This window comes from Copadichromis virginalis, linkage group LG11 (assembly GCF_057382275.1).
Source record: "Copadichromis virginalis isolate Kocher_CV1m ecotype Utaka linkage group LG11, C_Virginalis_male_GT1.1, whole genome shotgun sequence".
Classification (NCBI taxonomy): domain Eukaryota; kingdom Metazoa; phylum Chordata; class Actinopteri; order Cichliformes; family Cichlidae; genus Copadichromis; species Copadichromis virginalis.
In genome coordinates, this window is record NC_140628.1 from 7,262,696 (window position 1) to 7,285,211 (window position 22,516).

Here is a 22,516-nt window from a genome sequence, read left to right on the forward strand (position 1 = left end):
TTAATGTGTCATATTCTTTTTAAAGAGAACAGGCTTTCTCCTGGTAACCCATTGAATAAACCATAAAATATAATTAAGAGATGTAGGTCCTGGGTTTTTTGCTTTTTCTCTGATCGTTTTTCTCTGTCTTGAATCCTTTTCACTTGTGAGTAATCTATCTTGAATTTAAAAGTGAATTGAATTTCTCAGTGTAGAATTAGATAGTTCACATTTTTTCGATATGACCTTTTCCACAATGATGGGAAAAATTACTAATCTAAGGTCACTGGTAATGTCTTTCCTTGTTGGTATAGTGTTTACTGAGTGCTCCACATCAGCAAACTGCCAAAACTTTCTTCGATGAGCAGTTAAACCAAGTGCATAGCAGCAGCTTCTACATACCCTCTTAATTCCTATGCAAGCAGTAGGAGTCTGCTTAGTTTAGGGCTACATTAAAAAAAACTTCTTTTTGACATGACTGTATCAGCTCATTGTGGAAAATAAGAAAGACCATAAGAGCATTAATGAATATAAGTAAACAAAGTAAGAACTAAGAAGTTGGCAGCTGTCTTTGGCTTTCTTAAACACCCCCCCGTACATTTTTATTTCAGTGTAACAACTCCTGAGTCTCTTTTCCTGTCTCACACTGAGGCACACAAAGAGAAACAGGATGTTGTGAGCGAGGACAATTTATCCAATGAACAGGAGGTGGTGACGGGATTAAATATGTTCAGACAATCCCAGCTTAGGTTAATAATGTCAGGTAGAAATGGCTGACATTAAGTTAACCACAGTGGGACACCAGGCTAATATGGAACAACAAAAGCTTTGCTGAGCTCTGCTTTTGTCCTCACAGCTGGGTTTGCTTGGAGATTCCAAAACACAAACAACTGGACTTTCACATGCTCCTTTGTTCCCGCTGACCCTGCATTCCTAAGGTCCACTCTTCGCCCACAGGTACACATACTTGGAGTCAAATCAATAGATCAGAGTTTAATTCCTGCACTTTTCAGCAGAAAAAAAAAATCACTTTGTCAGCTGTCCTGGCTTTATGTCAAGAAATGTTTCACTGCTTGACCCTGGGGCTCTGTATAAAAATCAAGTCAACAGCACAGGACCACAGTCTGCGAGCCTGAGGAAACTATCTTACACATTTCCAGCAGAGAAAAGGTAAGACACAAGTTAGCGGACAGTAACTTTCAGAATGCTTGTAGGTGAATTTTATATCAAACTAAATTAAAACATGCATGATTTCAGGATACAGTCCTCCCATTCAGCTTATATTCTAAACTGATGGGGAGATTAACAAAAATGTGACAAAAATTTAAAATAGGAAAGTTTTAATCTGTTGTGTTTTGGCTGTGGGAGCTTTCGGAGTACACACATCTAGTGTAATAAAGTAATAATCTTTTTGTGTGTGTGGTTTTGCTGATTTTGTTTCTGACTCTTGTAACAGATGAACCCTCAAGTCCTGCCTTCCATCCTGCTGCTCATTTCTGCTGCCCATGCTTTCCAGTACACGGAGCTAGCGCAGTATGTTGACAGCCACCAGGACGAATATGTGGAGGTACAAATATCTGCTCCTTACTCTAGCAGCACTGAACTCTGAATGCTAGAACTGTTGTAATCTATGCCGTTAGGTGTATTGGGTTTAGACAATTTACTTTAATATCTGAGCTTGTGAGTCAAACAAAATCTCAATCATCATCAATAATGACCCTAGTGCCAGCCCTAATCCTAAACCCTACACAGATTCAAAATATATGAGTTTTGGTTTTATTAAATTATTCTGTCAAGTCGTCAAGGTTTATTGTCATTTCGTATGGTATCTACAAAAATACACAGACTGAAATTAAATGATTATTGCAGCCTATATACTGCAATAATCAGTAAAAAATAAAAGTACTGTATAACAATCAGCTTGCCGAGATACTCAGCAAACTCAAGTGTAAAACAATCACACTCATTCCGCTAGCAGCGGTAAGCTCAGAGAGGGATTCAGTTAGATCAGCTAAGTGTTTTTATGAGGAGAATGGTGTATGTGTGTGCCTGTCACAGTCCATTTGTTGGTCTTGCAGTGTGGCTTCTGTCTGTCAGTGTGTCATACAGTTTGACAACCTTAAAGACCTTGGCCAAAAATGGCCTCCATCCCCAGTTCATGCAAATGCATAAATGTATCAATATTATCTTCAAACCAAAATGTAATTATTTTTATTTAAAACAACAACAACAACAAAAACACCACCAATCGGCTGAACTGACCCTCTAGTGTATGTGTGTGTATGTATATATATATATATATATATATATATATATATATATATATATATATATAATGCATGTAGCTGCATATTTGGCAGCTACATGGATTATTTCAACTAACTTAATTTCTGTGGAGACTAGGACTTACAAACTGCATGTACACAGTCTCCAATCAAATGTAATAATTAGCGTAACTAATAATAACAATCGTGGAAAGCAATCTATGTTGTTACAAAATTCTCCCATTGATCTCAATAGAGCATACTTATAGTTCCATATTTCACTCTAGACCATTATTAGACAAGAAGAAAGAATATAATTTAATACCAATAGATAGGCCATTAGAATAAGACACCAAATAAGAAATAAAAGTAAGGCTAAGCGTGCTGTATATAATCACAAACTACAAAAGAATCTGCATGTGATATAAGTGTGACTCCTTGAAGATTGTCGGGGCTGAGGTCAAAAGTACACTGTAATGATTCTGGATCACTTTCTTTACTCGGCATCAACACGGAAAGACAGTAAGGTGAGGTGTTGACTCTGAAGTAACAACCACAACTTTTACCTGTACAATATCAGCTGTTGTTGAGAAAAATAATAATACTCTGACTACTTGAATATGAAAGCAGTTATTCCAACTAAAGAGACATTAAAATGTATTTTTGTCAAAATTTTGACAAAATTTAAAACAAAAACATCAAATAAAGGCTCAGGAGTTAGAAAAAAAATGGGGTAGAGTTAGGGCTGCTCAATTAATCGAATTTTAATCTCGATTACGATCTGGGCTTTCAACGATCATTAAAAATGACTGAGCTGAATACAACAACAAAATAAAACTTGTACTGGTACCGAAAAAAAGAAAATTTATTCATAACACACGTGAAAAGACCAAGGAAAACCGAGTAAACGATAAAAACGATAACAAAATAACGCTGAAAACCGATAAAAACCCTGAAAACTATACATTTCACACCTGAGCCTCAACTCTCGCGGCCCGGTACCAAACGACTCACGTACCGGTCCGAGGCCCGGGGATTGGGGACCGCTGATTAAGAGGACCCGAGGGAAGCTCGGAAAGCTAAGCAGAAGTTATTTGGAGAGGAGAGTGACTGCCGTTGGTTGAAAAGAGAGGTAAAAAAAACTTCAGTGGTGTGGAAACATTATGGGTTCGCGGAGTCAGACGTGGATCAAGTAGACATAGTGTGTAAACTTTCATTTATTTTTTATATTGCAAACATTTGCACTGTTATCAGTATTTGCACACTATTTTATATTATTTTTTGACAATCTTTAAAGTCATTATTCAATACATTGTTATTGTTAAATAAATATCGTCAAATAATCGAGATCTCAATATCAGTGAAAATCGTGATTATCATTTTTGCCATAATCGAGCAGCCCTAGGTAATCTCCAAATATCATGAATAGTCACAACTTTTAAAAATTTTACTATCCATTAGTATCCACGAATACATCCGCTGAGGCACAAAGCAAGTTTGAAGAAGAAATTAGCCAACTCTCACATTCAGCTTATTCCAAGACATTGCAGGAGACTTGAATAAATCATCAACAGTATTTCACACTTTTTGTGTGTTTTTTTACATATTGAACGCAGTGATTTTCCACAGGGGGAAATGTAATATGTAATGTCTTATGAATGAGTGTTGGTGGCCAAAGTCAAAAAGTGGCAATATAGCAACTGACTATTTCTGAATGTCAGTGTTGCAAATAAAATATGTCTTTAGAATCAAGTGCACATTTTGCGAACTGGACACTAGTTGAGGGCAGGAGTATTAAATAACATAAAACTCAGTGGCAGGTGGATTAGATCAAGTCCAGTGACAATGTTTTGGATCTTGGTTGTGTGTTTCAGATGCTGAGGGACTGGGTTGCAATCGAAAGCGACTCCAGCAATGTCCAAAAGAGACCAGAGCTGCACCGTATGATGGAGACTGTGGCTCAGAAACTCCAGTTGATGGGGGGGACTGTACAGCTGGTGGATATCGGAGAACAAGAAGTCAGTGAAAGAACCACCTATCTTTGCAATATTACCCCTCCCTGCTCTTTAGAAGTGCTTGTTGATATTGGAGCTTTGTATCTAATTGTCAGTGTAATTGGCTGGTAAATGTGGTGGATTTCTCACAGAGGTCAGCTCATTGGCAAACTTCAAAAAAAGCAGGAGAGGGCTCAGGACTAGCTTTGCCTTCTTATTACTGACTGGGCCACAACAAAGCCGCTTTCCACACTCATTAAACACACTGTGTGTGTGTGTGTGTGTGTGTGTGTGTGTGAGAGAGAGAGAGAGAGAGCGAGAAAGAGGCCATACTAGAGGGCCTAGCTTTTCACCATTAACCATTAATTAGGTGCCACCCAGTGTGAACTGTTACTGTACTATAATGCCTCCAGAAAAGCAGATCTTCTGGCCTCCTGGAGGAGTATCCCTTTTATAGTCTTACACACAGTGCAAGACTATAAAAGAAATTGCATTGATATGTGAGAGAGACATAGACCAGCTGAATACTATTGCAAGCGTTTTGAACACACTTTAAAATCAGAAGGATTGATAGATTGATGGAAAAGAAATTGTGTGCTGATCTCGACTGTATGTGCAGCTTCCTGATGGCCAGACATTAGAGTTGCCTAAAGTGGTGACGGCTCAGTTTGGTAATGACTCCAGCAAACACACAGTGTGCATCTACGGCCACGTGGATGTCCAGCCAGCAAAACTGGAAGACGGCTGGGCAACAGATCCATACAACCTGACTGAGATCAATGGTAAGAGCCTTTAAGCTAATTAAAAATACAAAGGAATGCTATCCAAACTCACAAATTTCATTTGATTCTAAAAAAGAGGAACATGTCTGGGTAAATGTCAGGGCTCTGTGTGCGGGCAGGTGGATATGAGGATCCAAATGCAGCACTCGAAAACAGAATGCAACTCAAAACCTCAGCTTTATTGCTGGCATGAAAACAAAACATGAAGTGAACACGGAATGCAAAGACCAAAAACACACAGGCATAATCTGAGGGTACGACGCGACACTAAGGGCATACACAGTAAAACTGAACACATTCACCTGAGTCACAGACCTTCACAATAAAACAGGAAACAAGAAACCACTAAACAAGGACACAGACTGAGAGGCAGACAGAATATAACACATGGAACTCAAACAATACATGAGACAACAAATCCTTAAACACGAATAAACAGAAACATGGAACTCTAATAATCATCATCATCATCACTACAAGAGAATAAGAAAACAATCCATTATGCAAAAACACACCAAAACATAACAACTCAAAATACTGGGTCAAACTGGCCCAGAACCGTGACAGTAAACCTTTGGTGAAGTACAAATGCTGGACTTGTTGCCTTCCTAAGATGATGACCAGAGGGGCAACTGGTTTCCTGTTCAACAATGTGTGGTGCTGTGATAAAGAATAGAAAAAGGGAGCTGATGTCGGTTTCATAACAGGAAGGTTTATTCTTCACAAGAGCTTCAGGTATCACCACACTAACTGCAAAGAAATGTCCATATGCTTCAGTCCAATTTACAGTACATGGCCACAGTTTCCTGAGCTAGAGACTGTATTAATCTCTCAACACAACTTTGACAAAGCATGAACAAAATGCTGCTTAAATCCATTGACAATATCACATCCACAATAAACACATTTGTTTTACAAAGATAAACAAAATGTCATTTTTAAACATTTTAATTCTCGTTTCAGCACTAAATTATTTATGTGAAATGTATTTCCACTGTACTGATGATAAACGTGACGAAACTATTCAGAAAAAAACACACGGCGTATATATTGTTTATCATGACCGGAAGTAGACACCTTTCGCACATGCGTGGTACCGATCAGGTTTCCAGTACGGATCAGGTAGTGACATCCCCATTAACTCCAGGTGTTGTGCCAGAAAGTGATCATGATTGCCGTCCGCGGGAGCGCGCGCAGCTGCTTACAGCGGCCCGGGCATTTTGATTATAGAAAAAATCATGAAGCCTTTGAATGAAAACAAATGCTGTTGTGACAGTGATGTACACTGTCTTGATGGTATATACAGTGGGGCAAAAAAGTATTTAGTCAGCCACTGATTGTGCAAGTTCCCCCACTTAAAATGATGACAGAGGTCAGTAATTTGCACCAGAGGTACACTTCAGCTGTGAGAGACAGAATGTGAAAAAAAAATCCATGAATTCACATGGTAGGATTTGTAAAGAATTTATTCGTAAATTAGGGTGGAAAATAAGTATTTGGTCACCTCAAACAAGGAAAACCTCTGGCTCTCACAGACCTGTAACGTCTTCTGTAAGAAGCTTTTCTGTCCCCCACTCGTTACCTGTATGAATGCCACCTGTTTGAACTCATCATCTGTATAAAAGACACCTGTCCACAGCCTCAAACAGTCAGACTCCAAACTCCGCCATGGCCAAGACCAAAGAGCTTTCGAAGGACACCAGGAAAAGTATTGTAGACCTGCACCAGACTGGGAAGAGTGAATCTACAATAGGCAAGCAGCTTGGTGTGAAAAAATCAACTGTGGGAGCAATCATCAGAAAATGGAAGACATACAAGACCACTGATAATCTCCCTCGATCTGGGGCTCCACGCAAGATCTCATCCCGTGGGGTCAAAATGATCAAGAGAACGGTGAGCAAAGATCCCAGAACCACATGGGGGGACCTGGTGAATGACCTGCAGAGAGCTGGGACCAAAGTAACAAAGGTCACCATCAGTAACACACTACAACGGCAGGGAATCAAATCCCGCAGTGCCAGACGTGTTCCGCTGCTGAAGCCAGTGCATGTCCAGGCCCGTCTGAAGTTTGCCAGAGAGCACATGGATGATACAGCAGAGGATTGGGAGAATGTCATGTGGTCAGATGAAACCAAAGTAGAACTTTTTGGTATAAACTCAACTCGTCGTGTTTGGAGGAAGAAGAATACTGAGTTGCATCCCAAGAACACCATACCTACTGTGAAGCATGGGGGTGGAAACATCATGCTATGGGGCTGTTTTTCTGCCAAGGGGACAGGACGACTGATCCGTGTTAAGGACAGAATGAATGGGGCCATGTATCGTGAGATTTTGAGCCAAAACCTCCTTCCATCAGTGAGAACTTTGAAGATGAAACGAGGCTGGGTCTTCCAACATGGCAATGATCCAAAACACACCGCCCGGGCAACAAAGGAGTGGCTCCGTAAGAAGCATTTGAAAGTCCTGGAGTGGCCTAGCCAGTCTCCAGACCTCAACCCCATAGAAAATCTGTGGCGGGAGTTGAAAGTCCGTGTTGCTCGGCGACAGCCCCAAAACATCACTGCTCTCGAGAAGATCTGCATGGAGGAATGGGCCAAAATACCAGCTACTGTGTGTGCAAACCTGGTAAAGACCTATAGTAACCGTTTGACCTCTGTTATTGCCAACAAATGTTATGTTACAAAGTATTGAGTTGTATTTTTGTTATTGACCAAATACTTATTTTCCACCCTAATTTACGAATAAATTCTTTACAAATCCTACCATGTGGATTCATGGATTTTTTTTTCACATTCTGTCTCTCACAGTTGAAGTGTACCTCTGGTGCAAATTACTCTGTCATCATTTTAGGTGGGGGAACTTGCACAATCGGTGGCTGACTAAATACTTTTTTGCCTCACTGTATGTATCAATTTATCAATCGTTTGTTGTAAGATTCAGATAATTATTTATTAAAAGCTAGATATTTTAAATGAGAATAAGAAAGAAAAGTATTTCTTTGTGCCCCCCTCTTCCTGTTAATGTCCAACGTGGCCCCGCTGGCAAAACTTTGCTAGACCCACCCCAGCACAGTTACCAGCTGTGAGCGTAAAAAAGGATCCTGGTGTTATTTATCTCTCAGAAACAGTTCATAACTTCCCTTCAACTCATTCATGTCATCCATCACCTGTTCAGCTCTGATGATTCAGTAAGGACCTCTCCTGGTTTCATCTTCATGTTTCCCTCTCACCAGATAACCAAACCGACATCATGACCAGCAGCTTTACAGCTGTGGCTCCAGCAAACATCAGCTGATACTAGAAATTAATATTAAATAAATTCTAACAACAGCTGATCAAGCTTAAACGTGCCGCTGTTGTTTAACGCGACCTCCACTGGTTTCTTCTTTATGGCGCAAAGTGGGCGATACACAAACAAGAGAGACGGGACTTGCGACAGAAAAGCCGATCAGCTAATCATTGATCAGTTTCACGATTGAAGTAGAAACAGGAGAGGGAGGGGGAGAGAATGAGAGAAGAAGAGGCAGCTGCAGGGTAAAGAAACAGAATATCTCCAGCTTTGTGTCTTTTTCATTGTGGCTGAAGTATGGGACAAACTGTGTTCCTTTTCACCTCAATACGAAGCGCATAATATTTTCTCTGAACACGAGACAATTTCGTTTTTTACGGGATTGTTGGTAATAATTAACCGTATGAACAAAATAAAGTTCAACATCAGTAACATCATAGCACCCACCCACCTGTATAGAAACTCCATCATGCTAGCTAGTACCCAGTACGAAAAAGTCAGTATAACAAAAATAAACTCCACCTAAACTTGGTTTATATCTGACCCAGATAGACTGCAGGTCATTAGTGATGGGATTTCCAGCTCTTTTTAGAGAACCGGCTCTTGCGGTTCGGCTCACTAAAAAGAGCCGGTTCTTTCGGCTCTGAACCGGCTCTTCAGGTTGTTTTGTTGCTTTAATTTATTATTAACAATAATATAAAATTATGCACAAAAGGAATTACTAATGTAAAAAAAAAGTGGTTTTATTTATATATGTTTATATATAAATATATGCGGTGGCCCCTAGAGACAAAACACGTACAAACTCCAAAACACATTTCTAGCATGAACTGAACTTCCAAAACAGAGCTACCTAGATCACTTAAATTACACAATTGAAAGCATGAAAGCATATGTGTATTGTTTGTGTATTTATACACAAGCATTCATATATAGTCAAATAATAAAAAATAAAAAAAAGTTCATTTACCTGTTATTACCACACACCAAATCCGGTCATTGGTACTTGCTGGCTTGTGTAGCCACTACGTAACAAAAGCTCAACACTGCGCCCAGCATCCTGGAGCACTTCTGTTGTCTTTTGTACGTGTTTTGAGTTTTTATGTGCTTTGAGTTTTTACGTGTTTTGGAGTTTGTACGTGCTTCGGAGTCTGTACGTGTTTTTATGTGTTTTGGAGTTTTTACGTGTTTTGGAGTTTGTACGTGCTTCAGGGTTTGTACGTGCTTCAGAGTTCGTACGTGATTTTAAGTTTGTATGTGCTTTGTCTGTAGGGGCCACCGTAAATATACTTTTATTTATTCACTCCACATAAAATGTAATAAATAAATCATATAATACAAAAATCAACTATTCACATTTCAACTTTTAACTATTTAAATTTTCAGCTTTTTCCTTTTACAAATTTAAAGTGAAACAACACAAAAGACTGCAAACTACAACACAATTAAATATAAATTATAATATGAAAACAAAAAGAACATGTATATTCTCTGTCATATGGGCCCGCATGAATAAACTTTCTGAATCCTTTATCAGCTGCTCTCACACTGCTCATCACTGAAAAAAGTAACGCCGTTAGTAATGCCGATATTACTACTGGGGTCAGCGGGGGAGCTGGCCCCAGGGAGGGGTCACTTGCCCCTCCCTTCCCTCCCCATCTCCAGCTGCCTCCCCCTTCCCGCTCCACCACAACCACCCACACATGCAGGACCTTGGAGTAGGGGTATGTCACCAGGGTGCAGAGGAGGCTACCCCCCCCCCCCCCCCGTCCCCTTCTGGCTGCCTCTGCCTCAATTTTATCCCACAACTTAGACATTCACATTACTCACACTCTCATTACACATACATATAGGATCTTGGGGGTGGGCACGATACACGGAATCCAAATTACCATCAGGGTGTACACCTCACCCCTGGCGTCGTTGCCCACCTCTCAATTTTAAATACACGTAGACATTGAGGGCTAGCAGGAGGGACCATGCGCTTACCTGCTGCTCTCTGGCAGGTAGCTCCATGCCCTCCTGGGTTTTAAATGCACCTTAGAACACACATGCATCAACACTACAATGAGCGGGTGGAGGGAGGTTTGGAGTCTTCTCTCACCCCCATTCTCTGCGGCCTGCTGGAGCGGGGGGGCTAGGAGGAAGAGTTGGCCATCCGACTGCGGTCTGGAGTGTGGGGCCTCCCTGCTGCTGTGGAGTCGGGGCGGTCTGCCTCCCCCCACCGCAGGGAAAAGGGTAACACCACCTGGGTCTGGGTGCAGTTCCCCCTCCAGGGGCAAGGGTACCTAGACCCGGTTCGTAGAGTACACTTGGGGAGTGTGATCGTGTGTACAGCGTCTCTTTATGTCTGTCTCCACGTTGGTTGAGTGTGGAGTAAGTGCATATGAGAGCATGAGGGTGGGAACTTCCCCTGCCAGTGGCGGACTCCCTCAGGTGTCGGTGCGTTGGTGGTTCTTTGTGTCCGGGGATGGGCGTCCAGGTACACACCGGCTCACTCCTTGGCAGCCGCTTATCGGGGCCTGGAGCCTGGGGCTCGCTCGGGCCACTTCGGAGGTGGGGTGCCCCCGGCCTCTCGGCCTGGGGCTCGGTCACTCAGGCACGGCTGGCTGCCGGCGGAGCTCACGGGCGCGTCACTGCAACTCCCCCTGGCTTCTGCTCCGTGGCTGCTGAGTGAACCCTCATCTGGGACTCTCCTCAGCTCTTTCTGGGACAGTGGCGCGGCTGCCCCTCTGTTGGTCTTCCTTGGTCTCTTGTGTTCTGAGGGCCTCTGGATGTCTGGAGTTTTGATCTCCTGGAGAACCTGCTTCATGCCCTGGAGGACGGGGCTGTGCCCCCCCCCCCCCCCCCCCCCCACACCCTCTAGCAGATCATTACATGAAGGAACCTTTTAAAAAAAACAAGCATGTCCATGCTCACAGGTGTACACACGGGTGATCACACCCACAAACTACACCCTTTTTGGCTCCTACCTCAAAGCACACTGTGTTCTGTCGATCTTATGTGCTGCACAATAATGTTTAATATTTAGTATTTACTGTCATATTCCCATATATCATTGTGATGTTGTTTATTCTATTACTCTTGTTCTCTTCTGCTTGTTTTCTTTTTTCTTTCTCAGCAGGTGACCCAGGTGATCGATATATGTATTTTTTTTTCTTTTTTTCTGCCCGTTCTGTTGGTTTTTGTTTTTTGCCCTTCTCCCCCGTCCCTCTTCTCAGCTGTTTCTCTTTCCCTCTTTCTTTCTCCCCTTCTTTCCCCCAGTCAAGTCTGTCCCGTATTCAGTAAGTGAAAATAAAATAAACAATAAAAGGTGAATCAAATGGACCATTACGGCAAGGCTGGGATGGTCAATTTGGTAAAGTAAATCCGTTGGGCATCTTTCTTTGCCTTTAGACAACAATTCTGATGGCAAAAGAGCCAAACGGGACAGGCGGAAAAAAAAAAAAAGTAATGCCGATATTCCCATCACTGATCATACCAAAAAACTTTTTCCCAGTCTATTTCTGATACCAGATTTTAATAGAAAGCTATTTCCAACTTTCTACACACTAAACAGCTAGAATATTCTCATGTGATGAAATGGTACAGCCAAAAAAGCATAAGAGAAGCATGTACAAGGAAATTATGGGTGCTCCATGCCAACTGTGTAGGGATAACATACAAATAGTAAGACAGCAGGAATAAATAACAAACAGGATAAATATATGCAGTTAAGAGAAATATATACAAACTAGAGGAATATACACAAAACAAGAGAAAAGACACACATTGGAGTGCAAAGTTGAAGTAGTGCAAAGAACTTGGTCTGAGTATAGTCCACATATGAGTGGCTTGAGTGATGAGGGTTACTCAGACCATGACTCAGATTGGTGAGGTGAGTCGGGAGGGTAATAACTACTCATCACAACCAAGCTATGTAGAGTATATCAACCCGTAGGGCACCTTTGGGACTGTTCATCTAGATGTAGCGTTTTCAGTGGGAAAAACGTTTTGTCACTCATCTAAGTGACTTCTTCAGTCTTAACTGACTGCAGCTTTCTCCAACCTTATATACAGTACTTTTGCACAATGGCCGAAACTAGCAACCCTGGTGAACAATGAGCAGTTGAGTTTCTTGGTGAAACCTTGAGCTGAGACTGAAGAAGTCACTTGGATGGCTTACGAAACTCTTCTCCCACTGAAAATGCAATGTCCAGATGAACAGAATCAACTTTTGGCGTTTTATGTAAAGAGTCAAAACGAATTGGAAGGTGATACTTTTTTCATATGAGGCTTCATGGATGCATGTAGATACATTTACAAAATAGGATGAAAAATAGAATGCAAAAGTTTTATGTACATCATTAATAAATACAGTGATATTGTAATTTTTATACTTTTAGGCAATCTGTATGGACGAGGAGCATCAGACAACAAGGCCCCAGTTTTAGCCTGGATCCATGCTGTAGAGGCTTACCAGGCTCTCAGTATGGTAAGAGACTGAGTTCACCATATTGTTAGATAGGCTTTCATGTCCCAGCTGAATGGAAACATTTAAAATGCAAAGAGTGGGAACAGAGAGAGATGCCTTCGGCAGGCTAGATTCAAGAGATAACTTCTATTGCTGTAGCAGACTTTTTTAAGTTGAGTGAAGTACTCAGCAGATATATGGGGAACAAAGTGCGTACCCTCAGGCTAGTGAGACAGCAGAGCCAAGTCTAAGGCAGACTAACTTTCCATGTCAGTGCTAGTTGTGTGGAGTCACTAGAGCAGTCTGTTCCATCCATGCTGCTTTGTTGTCATGTTAAAAAATATGGCGCAATATGCACACATCAGAAGGCCTCAGCCACATGCTGAGTGCACTGTAGAAGGAGAAATGCGTTGGTGTGGACGCTGAGAAGACTGATTCAAACAAAGCTAATCACTCACAATGTCAAAAAGACAATTTAGGTTTTTATGGAAACAATAATTTTCTGCCCAGAAAGCCTGTTTGTTTGCTTCCTACCAAACATCATGGAGCTGTTCCCCCCATTCACCAGGATCTGCCAGTGAATGTGAAGTTTGTCATAGAGGGCATGGAGGAGACGGGCTCTAACGGCCTGGATGCCATGATCATGGCCCAGCGAGACACCTTCTTCTCAGAAGTGGATTACATCATCATATCAGACTGTGGCTGGCTCAGCAGACGCCCCGCCCTCACCTATGGCACCAGAGGCAACTGCTACTTCTTTGCTGAGGTGGTGTATTAAGAAGCATCCATCCATCCTTTATTCAAAGAGTCACCCTCCAGTCTTTGATTTGTGCTGCCATGTTTGCAGGTAGAAGGACCGAAGCAGGACTTGCATTCTGGTGTTTATGGAGGGACTGTGATTGAACCAATGACCGACCTCATTGGAATTCTCGGTGAGTCTCATATTTGAATGCGCGTAAGCAAGCAGCCTTTGTTCATAAACCGCATAATTCAGTCAAATGTATGAAGAACTTCTCTGAATGTCCAACACATCAGACCTTGAAGCAGATGGGTTACAGCAGCAGAACTGGGTGCCACTCTTCAACCAAAGAAAATTGGAAAAATGTTGCCAGTTCTGATGAATCTTAATTTCTTCTGTGACATTGATGGAAGTGTCTGAATTTGGCATTAACAACATTAAATGATTCTTAATCCTGCCTGTTATCAGCATTACAGTATTTCAGTAGATACTGCCCTTAGTACCAGTGGAGCATAGTTTAAATGCCGATTTTCTGTACTCTTCTGCATAATGCACCATGTCATAAGCTCACATCATCTCATACTGGTGTCATGGACATTATAATAACTGAATTTTACTCAAATGGCCTCCAAATTCACTAAATCACAATCCAATAGAGCACCTTTTTGGGATGTGGAAGATTCACAACACTGTGAAATGCCATCATGTCAATACAGCCCAAAATCTCAGGAAATTCATGAAGAATTAAAGCAAAACTGGAGGCAAAAGTGGGTCCAACTAGCAAGATTTACCTAATGAAGTGGCCAGTAAGGGTATATACTTACTGTAAAGGAAACTGTTGTTTTAAAAGTACTCTTGGCTCATCAGCAGAATACCAGTTATCCCCCCCCCCACCCCCCCCCACCCCCACCCCCGCCCAAGCGCCCTGTTCTATTAAATTAGACTTAAATTAAATAATCGAGGAACTGATCTAACAGCCCATTGTTCATTGAGTGGACTAGTTTCAGTTATCATGCAAATGTACTGTTATATGGTTGGGGAAACCTGCAGTCAGCTGCAGAAGTCAGTTGGATGAGTGACAAAAAGTTTCCCTCACTGAAAATTAACAGAATCAGCCATTTTTTTAGGATTTACCTACCTAAATGATTGAGCATGCATCAATACATAGACTTAAAGAAATTGTAGAAGCTAAATTGTTATCAGAAAATATACCCAGTACTCTCAACATTGCATTTCCAGTTCCCTGGAAGCAATAACTACAAATGGAAACTGGAGGAGCTCTCTGCAACAAGAAATCTTTTTCCTACCTTCAGATAAACAGAGATTGCCAATCAAGCGTTCTGTCTGTTGCTGACAAGTCGCTGTTTCATTGATTTTGTTCAGCAGGGTTTATATGAACCCAGTGGTGATAAGGTTAACCCTTGGTGCTTTCAAACATTTTGAACTCACTATGATAAGGAATCCCACTATTCCAGCCAGAAATGTGAAATGAGACCACATTTCCAGAAAGATTGTCTTCTTAGGGTGCCGTTTTAGCTCAGTGCGTTGAGCAGGCGCCCACTTCAGTCCTTGAGCATCAGAGCAAAAGAATTGCAACGAGAGTTTTTTATTTACAGTTTGATAAATCTTTGTAGCCCTATGACAGGCCTTGGTTGCCTACTGCAGCCAAGGCCTGTCATAGGGCTGCTGCAACTTTAAATCTCAATGAAGTTTGAAGTTTAAGTTTACTTTAGTAATTACAAACATGCATTTTTTAACCTCTGGCTCTAAGTTGGCTATTTTAAATTGAAGAAGATGGGGATTTTAATAGTAAGAAAATGCTCTTATTTCATTTCAGTTATCATGCACTCATTAATTTTGTTCATTAGATCGTATTTAGCACATTCACAAGCAAATTCATGTTTTGTCAAACTGACAAAAGTCAGGTGACAATAAGCAGTGCTGGTGTCCAGTCACATCTAACAATATATTTATCATCTTTGTCCTGTGTGTTTTCAACAATGCAAGACTTCCTTGTTGACAACTCTAGCTGACATTAAATTTAATAAAAACATTCAGTAAGCTACATTCTCTTGGATCAGGCATAAGAGGCATGCGCAATAATCAGTGGGACTCAAGCATCAGGAGGATCGGGTCTCATCAGTACGTGTTTAACCCTGTGAGGCCTAAGTCAGTGTCAAAGATAAATGTAATATAAATATAAATAAAATCTAAGATTTGGTTGAAAAATGTTAAAAGTGTTCGCTGATTTGGGAGTGGGAGAATTTTGTTACATTTTCAAATGTCATATACAGTAATCAGTAATCATAATAGAGATTTTTTTTAGTCCTTACAGCGTTGAAAGAATCTTCCCTACTGAAGTCCTTGAGCAAAGCATCAAATAAGTATTTGCAATAAACCAGTCCAGTCTTATCTTTGGAAAATCTAAGTTTAGTTCCATTAACAATAGCATCATCCTATTATTACTTCATTAGACACACTGATCAGCCCCAGTGGCAAGATCCTGATTCCTGGGATCAGAGAGGCTGTAGCTCCCCTCTCTGATGAAGAATGGAAAATGTACCAGGATATCCAGTTTGACATGGACAACTACAAGAATAAGATTGGTGTCAACCAACTCATGTACAGCAATAAGGTAATGTAAGGCATCCTTGGTGTCAGAAGATCATTAAGAGCAGGTGAGTACAATCCAGAATTTAGATTGTCATTACCCTTGCTTCCAATGCTACTGTGAAGAACCTTTTTAACTACTGTTTAAACAAGTCTCTCATATGGCTTTATTTCTTACGTAAAACATTACCAGAACTAGGATGATCCTGAAAAAATAGTTCATCTATTTGCTTCTCTCCATGAAAGTGCTTGGTCATAGGAGATCAACGCTTACAATCTCGTGAGATCTTTACAGGATAAAGCTCCTTAAAATGAGTGTTGTTTTCATTAACAATATATAAGTAAAATTATTAGTGAAAATAAAGAATTATATCCCTCTCCCAAAGGTGGACTTGTTGGCTCACATGTGGCGCTACCCCACAGTCTCCATCCACGGTATTGAGGGGGCCTTTTCAGACCCTGGGACTAAGACTGTCATCCCTGCTAAGGTTACTGCTAAGTTTTCAATTAGGCAAGTTCCTGACATGGACCCTGCTATGGTCAAGAAACAGGTAAAATACATGAAAAGTATGTACGTGCTCTGTTCTGTTGCATTTACTTTTTGTAAACTGCTTCTGCTGTTTTCTTGATGTGCTCTTCTTCAGGTAACAGACTACCTTCACTCTGTGTTTGCCAAAAGAAAGAGTCCCAACAAGCTCAAAGTCACAATGGTGATAGGAGCCAAACCTTGGCTGGCTGACACTCACCATCCACTCTACGAGGCTGGAAAGGTTGCTATTAAGAGAGGTATTGACCGTTCACCTTACTTTAATCACCGGTGATGTTGCTATCAGAATGTCGGGTCTCGGGTTTGATAAACTGCAAATAAAATTTCACCAAAACTGGCTCTTACAAGCCAGACAATTACTGACAGTTTTTACCCAAATAATCTTCATTTTCATATGTTAACATTACTAGGCAATTTTTTTCATTTTTCGGTCATTTGAATAGACTTTAATGAAACGATAAAGAATTGGGACATTGTGTTGATACTGATTTTCCCTGTCCCACAGCAGTTATAAATGACTTTTGTTGGCATAAGGCCACTCTGTTTTGACAGGAGTACATCCTAAACCTAGTGGAATTAGTAGTAATAATAACAACGATTTCTTAGTTATGATTATGATCACATTGGTGTTTTGGATGGCAGTCTTCAGTTTCCCTTACATAACAGTATCCTCAAGGCAAAGACTCTAGAGTATTAACGAAAACTGATGACATCAAAGAAGTGGGTTGGAACAGTGGGAATGAAGAACTCTTTTTAATAGGATGAAACTTCCAGAACCAGTCTCAGGGAGGAGCAGTCATCTGCTTTTTCATCATATTTGAAAATGATTCTTGGTGGTTATAGTTATTGTATAAACTAGTGCTGTCAGCGTAAATCTCGTTAAAATGATGTTAACGCCATAACTGCGTTAACACGGCAAATCTCCGTTAATGAGTTAACGCGGATCGCCCCGTGCAAGGGCTGCACGGCGTCAACGTGTTAGCGCAGTTAGCCTGTTAATCCGTTAGCGCTGTGCAGCCCCTCGCACGGGGCGAGCCGCGTTAAGTCGCCGACGGACATATGCCGCATTAATGCAGTTATGACCTTAACGTCATTTTAACGAGACTAACACTGACAGCATTAGTATATACACAAAGTATTGTAGCGTCTGTTGTATGACAGAGAACTAGGCGACAGGAGTTAGAAACTGACATGATATAGGTGTATGTACTAAAAATCTTCGATGAGATCAAATCCCAGTGACCTTGATCTCAAGGCCAAGGTCAGAGGTCATGTTTTCGAAAATCTTGCGAATGCAACAACGTAGGACCTAGGTGACTTAGGATTTAGAAATTGATACCATGGGCTGAGGGGTAGCACTATAAGGCCACCAGTATTTTACACCAGTAAAATACAAAACCTGGAGCTCTTAGTTTAGTAGAAACACAAGAAATGCATTTTCAGTGGTTTTGACACAGCCTTAAGATATTGGCTAACTTTTAACTTTTGTATCCTTTTATTATTATTATAGCTTCATTCCTTTGTAGTGTGCTTTGTTGCATTTATATCCTGCAGGAGTTTTGAAAGGTTACCAAAGAAACAGTGTATGTTTTCACCTGTCCTTAATTGTTTAGTATTATAGGAATATAAAAAAAATGTGAGACAATGTAAAGAAAACAAGTTAGTCTTTCAATTTTCACAATTAGTCATTCAAACATGCCAGAATAGTTCCCACTTAATGTTCATGTCCACTTTACTAGCAGAAAATATTCTGTCTTTGCTCTACCTTTAGTTTTCAACATGGACCCTGATCTAATCCGTGAGGGTGGAACCATCCCAATTGCCAGGACCTTCCAAGATGTGACGGGAAAAAGTATCATCATGATGCCCATCGGAGGCTTTGATGATGGTCTGCACTCTCAGAATGAGAAAATGAGCAGGTTAGACTGTCTGTACACTCCTGCAGTTTTATTCATTTCACAGGAATGTTTAAAGAAATTAGCTTGTACTGAGTCTTTCTGAGTGTTCAACACAATATTTAAAAGAAAAGCTTGAGGGAGAAAGCTTTGCAGTCTGTTAGAACCATCCACAACTGAAAAATTATTTAACTACCATAGAGACACCATACAGGACCTGGACACAGGAAATTATTTTAACACTGAAACATTAAGCAGACCCAAGTAGACAAATTTTAGGGGCAGATTTGTTGGAATCCAGCATAAGACAACAAGGGTAAATGGGCAAATTCTGGAGAAATCAGAAAAGATGGTTAAAAGCAGACTTCTCCGATTATAAGGTGGATGCTGTGAGACTTAAGCAGCAGATATAAAGACATACTGGTCTGTTTCCAGAGGGCTTTGTAAGTCTTACAAGCTGCTGGCAGCAGAAAAGTGGAACAATGCTTTGGGGACTTCTAAGAAGGTGTAATGTAGCCATCTACTGCTGCAAATAATAGTGTATGTGAATTTATTGTATTTATGTTAAGGAAACTTGGAAATTTGCAACCCAAAAAAACAGGACCTTTAACTCTGCCAACCATAGTTTTTCTCTCTCTCCTAGGTACAATTATATTGAAGGAACCAAGTTATTCATCGCATACCTCAATGAAGTGTCCCAGATTAAGAGGACTAGTGTGTGATGTTTTATGGTATGATCACATGACCTCTTCAAAAACGTTCCAGCTATAGAAAAGTGTGTTTTGATATTTTTACTGTGCCTTTATCTTTATTTCATAAGGTTTTGAAACTTGTGGCGCATTTACTGATCTGCACCTCAAGTCTATCTATTTTTGCATTATCTCATGGTTTTTTGGCTGTTTCCATCTCTTTTGCCAGTGTTTATGTTCACATAAACTTGGGCAGCACTGTGAGTGTGTTTGTATGTGTGTCATGTAGTAAAAGCTGGACAATGCAATATTACGAATACGTCATTTATTTTATGAGAAATACAAAATGTTATTTTATGAATGTTAATAATACGAGAGACATATACAAATACTGTTTCTTTAGCCATTAGTCATTTATTCACTCCTGAAAAATTCACTCTTATAGTATGTCATTCCTTAATCAAATGATTAGTTCATTACCAGGCCTCTGGAGATCTCCAAAACATGTTGAGGAGGTAATTACGCCATTTACAGTCGCTTTGGTGCGTTTCTCACATCACTAGTAACATTTGCACAGCACTTAGTGTATTTCTCAAAACAATTGGTGCAAACTGCAAAACCTAGTGGATAACCTGCAAAAGCAGGTCACTTGCTCAAAATCGATAATCCATTCCTCAAAAGCAAGTATTCATGTCAATGAAACTGCCAGTGTCATCAAAATGAGAAGTCGTGACACCATCTTTATGAACAAGATAGTCAAATGGCTTGTCATGTTTTCATTATGACAGTGTACAGTATTCTCTCAGTGTATTCCAATGCAAAAGAAGGTCAGAACTTGTTGACACTACCTGAAAATGCTCAAGAAAATGCTCCACCCTCTCCATGACTCTGCTGTGATGTTGTCACATGCTGCATCCATGGCTGCTAGCAGGGCCATTTGCACATGTGAATGCCAGTCATAAAACTTCCACCTCCAGGCAGAGAAAAACTCCTCTATCGGATTAAGAAATGGGGAGTAGGGAGGGAGATATTGAACCAGCATTCTGTCATGTGCTGCAAACCACTGTCTGACCAGATGTGAGTAGTGAAAACTGACATTATCCCACACAACAACATACTTGTTGAGTTGGCCTCCACCCCTCTCATTCTCAGGGACTATGTCCCTGTAAAGAGTGTCTAAAAAAGTCAGGAGATGTTGTGTATTGTATGGGCCAAGAAGGGGAATATGGGAGAATGCCATTGTCTGAGATGGCTGCACACATTGTAACATTCCCTCCGCACCGGCTTGGGACATCAGTGGTTGCTCTCTGTCCAATGCGATTTCTTCCACGCCTTCTGCCTTTGGCCAGATTGAAACCCGCATCATCAAAGTATATTAATTACAGCGCTTTGAATTTCTTTCAACTTTATTGCATTGTTTGCAATCACCATTGCACAAATGGCTTCATCTTGCTGCGGGGTAAAAAAGGGCCCTCTTCTACCTCTGCGAGGTTGTCTTTCAATCCGTTGTGGTGCAGATTACAGTAAAATTACAATAATGTACACTAAACATGAGATATTACGAGATGTTGGATTACTGTCCAATACTATACATACCTGTTCTCCCTACGAAATGTTTAAATGATTAAATTCACAGTGGTTCTTCCAACACCCTCCGACCAGCCTCATCCAGGCCGTGATTGACAACATGATCAACAAGTGTTGCCCTAATTTAATTAGGAATCTGCCTGTATTTGGCATCTTTTCCCTCTTCCCCTGTTTTGTCCCCCCCGCATCCTCAACCCTCTTCCACGATGCTGACCTTCCATTTCTGTGTCACAGAATTGTAGAAATGGTACACACTATGGCTGTATCCCAATTCAGGGTCTGCAGCCTTAAAGTACGCATTTCAAGGCCGATTACGTCACAGCAGCGCGCCGAAGGCTGTCCCAATTCAAAGGCTGCTCGAAATGCGGCCCTGAAATGTGTCCTTCATTTCCCTGAATTTTAAGGCTGTGGCGGTGTAGACTTCGTGGCCCAACATATCCCAGAATGCATAGCGCGGCGGCGGGTGTGGATAATTTTGCCGAAAAAAAACGGCGGATGAGGGGCGCCCGAAGAGTAAACTTTAAGTAAGTACTAAATATCATGTCACTTATTTATGTGCAAATGTTTAATGACGAAGAACATTAAAACGTTACTTTTGGCCACATGTTGGCAAAGTTATGTGACATTAGTGACGTTTTTACTAACTTGGTTTTAAAGCCTTTACTTTAAAATATACGCCGTTCAATAGCTGAGCTTAATCTTACAGAGAATGATCAAAGCTCATGTAGAAACAAACAAACAAATGAACAAAAGATTTTCTCCTTCATTTCTGTCAAACAAAGCTGTATGACACGTTTCCAGCTGTTAGTATCATGGTTGCTGGGCAACCTGGGCAGCGCAACGGAGGCTAGACCGTCCCATTTCACAAGCCTCGCACTTCCGGCCTTAGCGGTCTTTGAGTATGCGGCCCTTGAGGATCGTTAAGGCTGCGTACTTTAAGGCTGTAGACCCTGAATTGGGATACAGCCTATGTCCTGCTCGGTTCATATATGCTTGCCAGTTGAGGGTTCATGGGATTGATCCATGATTGATCCATGAGTGGCTTGTCATTGGTTACAACTAATACTTTCCACACCTCCTCATCAGTGAAAGCTGAAGTTCACCTGAGAGAAATTGTTCTATTTAGGAGACATTTCCAGGAAAAATAATAACAAAAGGTATAAAATTTTCTGGGCAGAATTTGATAACTAAGTCAACAATTTTGTATGTAATGACTCCAGCAATGAAATGAAGTCTATTAGTTTTATTGGGAACGACTATTCAGCATCCGAAAGTAGAGTTCATTTTGACTGACATGACATAAGAAAATGATAATGTTATAAAACGGCAGAGAATTGTATGAAAGCAACTAATACATGTACAAGAGCATTTGCAATTTGTTCAGAGGAAGGAGAAATTGCAACTATGATGTGTACAAATGAATAAATGTTGTGGAGGTTGCACTAATGGTTTTGAGAATTTTCTTGTTCAGAGGAAGGAGAAATTGCAACTATGATGTGTACAAATGAATAAATGTTGTGGAGGTTGCACTAATGGTTTTGAGAATTTTCTGATCTGAGAAAAGCACCAAAGGAACTGAGAAAAACTGTAAATAAACTGTGTTGGATCAAGGACACATCTAAAACCTGCAGGACACCGGCCCTTGAGGCCTGGAGTTCCCCCGCACCTGGTCTAGATTGAGAGTGGCTG

General features: G+C 40.8%; 1 protein-coding gene across 1 annotated transcript; it reads left to right on the plus strand.

The window, feature by feature from the left end:
* Positions 1-560: 560 nt before the first annotated feature.
* cndp1 (carnosine dipeptidase 1) lies at positions 561-22,269 on the plus strand. The gene is made up of 12 exons (XM_085472917.1): positions 561-1,149; positions 1,436-1,546; positions 4,118-4,261; positions 4,857-5,019; positions 12,693-12,781; positions 13,329-13,526; positions 13,608-13,692; positions 15,974-16,134; positions 16,496-16,660; positions 16,754-16,895; positions 18,428-18,575; positions 19,195-22,269. Exons 2-12 carry the CDS (start codon positions 1,436-1,438, stop codon positions 19,271-19,273), a joined length of 1,485 nt encoding a protein of 494 aa, XP_085329043.1. The 5' UTR covers positions 561-1,149; the 3' UTR covers positions 19,274-22,269.
* The last annotated feature ends 247 nt before the right edge of the window (positions 22,270-22,516 follow it).

Coding starts and splice junctions, on each gene's coding strand:
- cndp1 (XM_085472917.1), top strand. CDS start 1,436: ATGAACCCTCAAGTCCTGCCTTCCATCCTGCTGCTCATTTCTGCTGCC. Junction 16,896..18,427: donor AAAGGTTGCTATTAAGAGAG/GTATTGACCGTT, acceptor CTCTACCTTTAG/TTTTCAACATGGACCCTGAT. Junction 18,576..19,194: donor CAGAATGAGAAAATGAGCAG/GTTAGACTGTCT, acceptor TCTCTCTCCTAG/GTACAATTATATTGAAGGAA.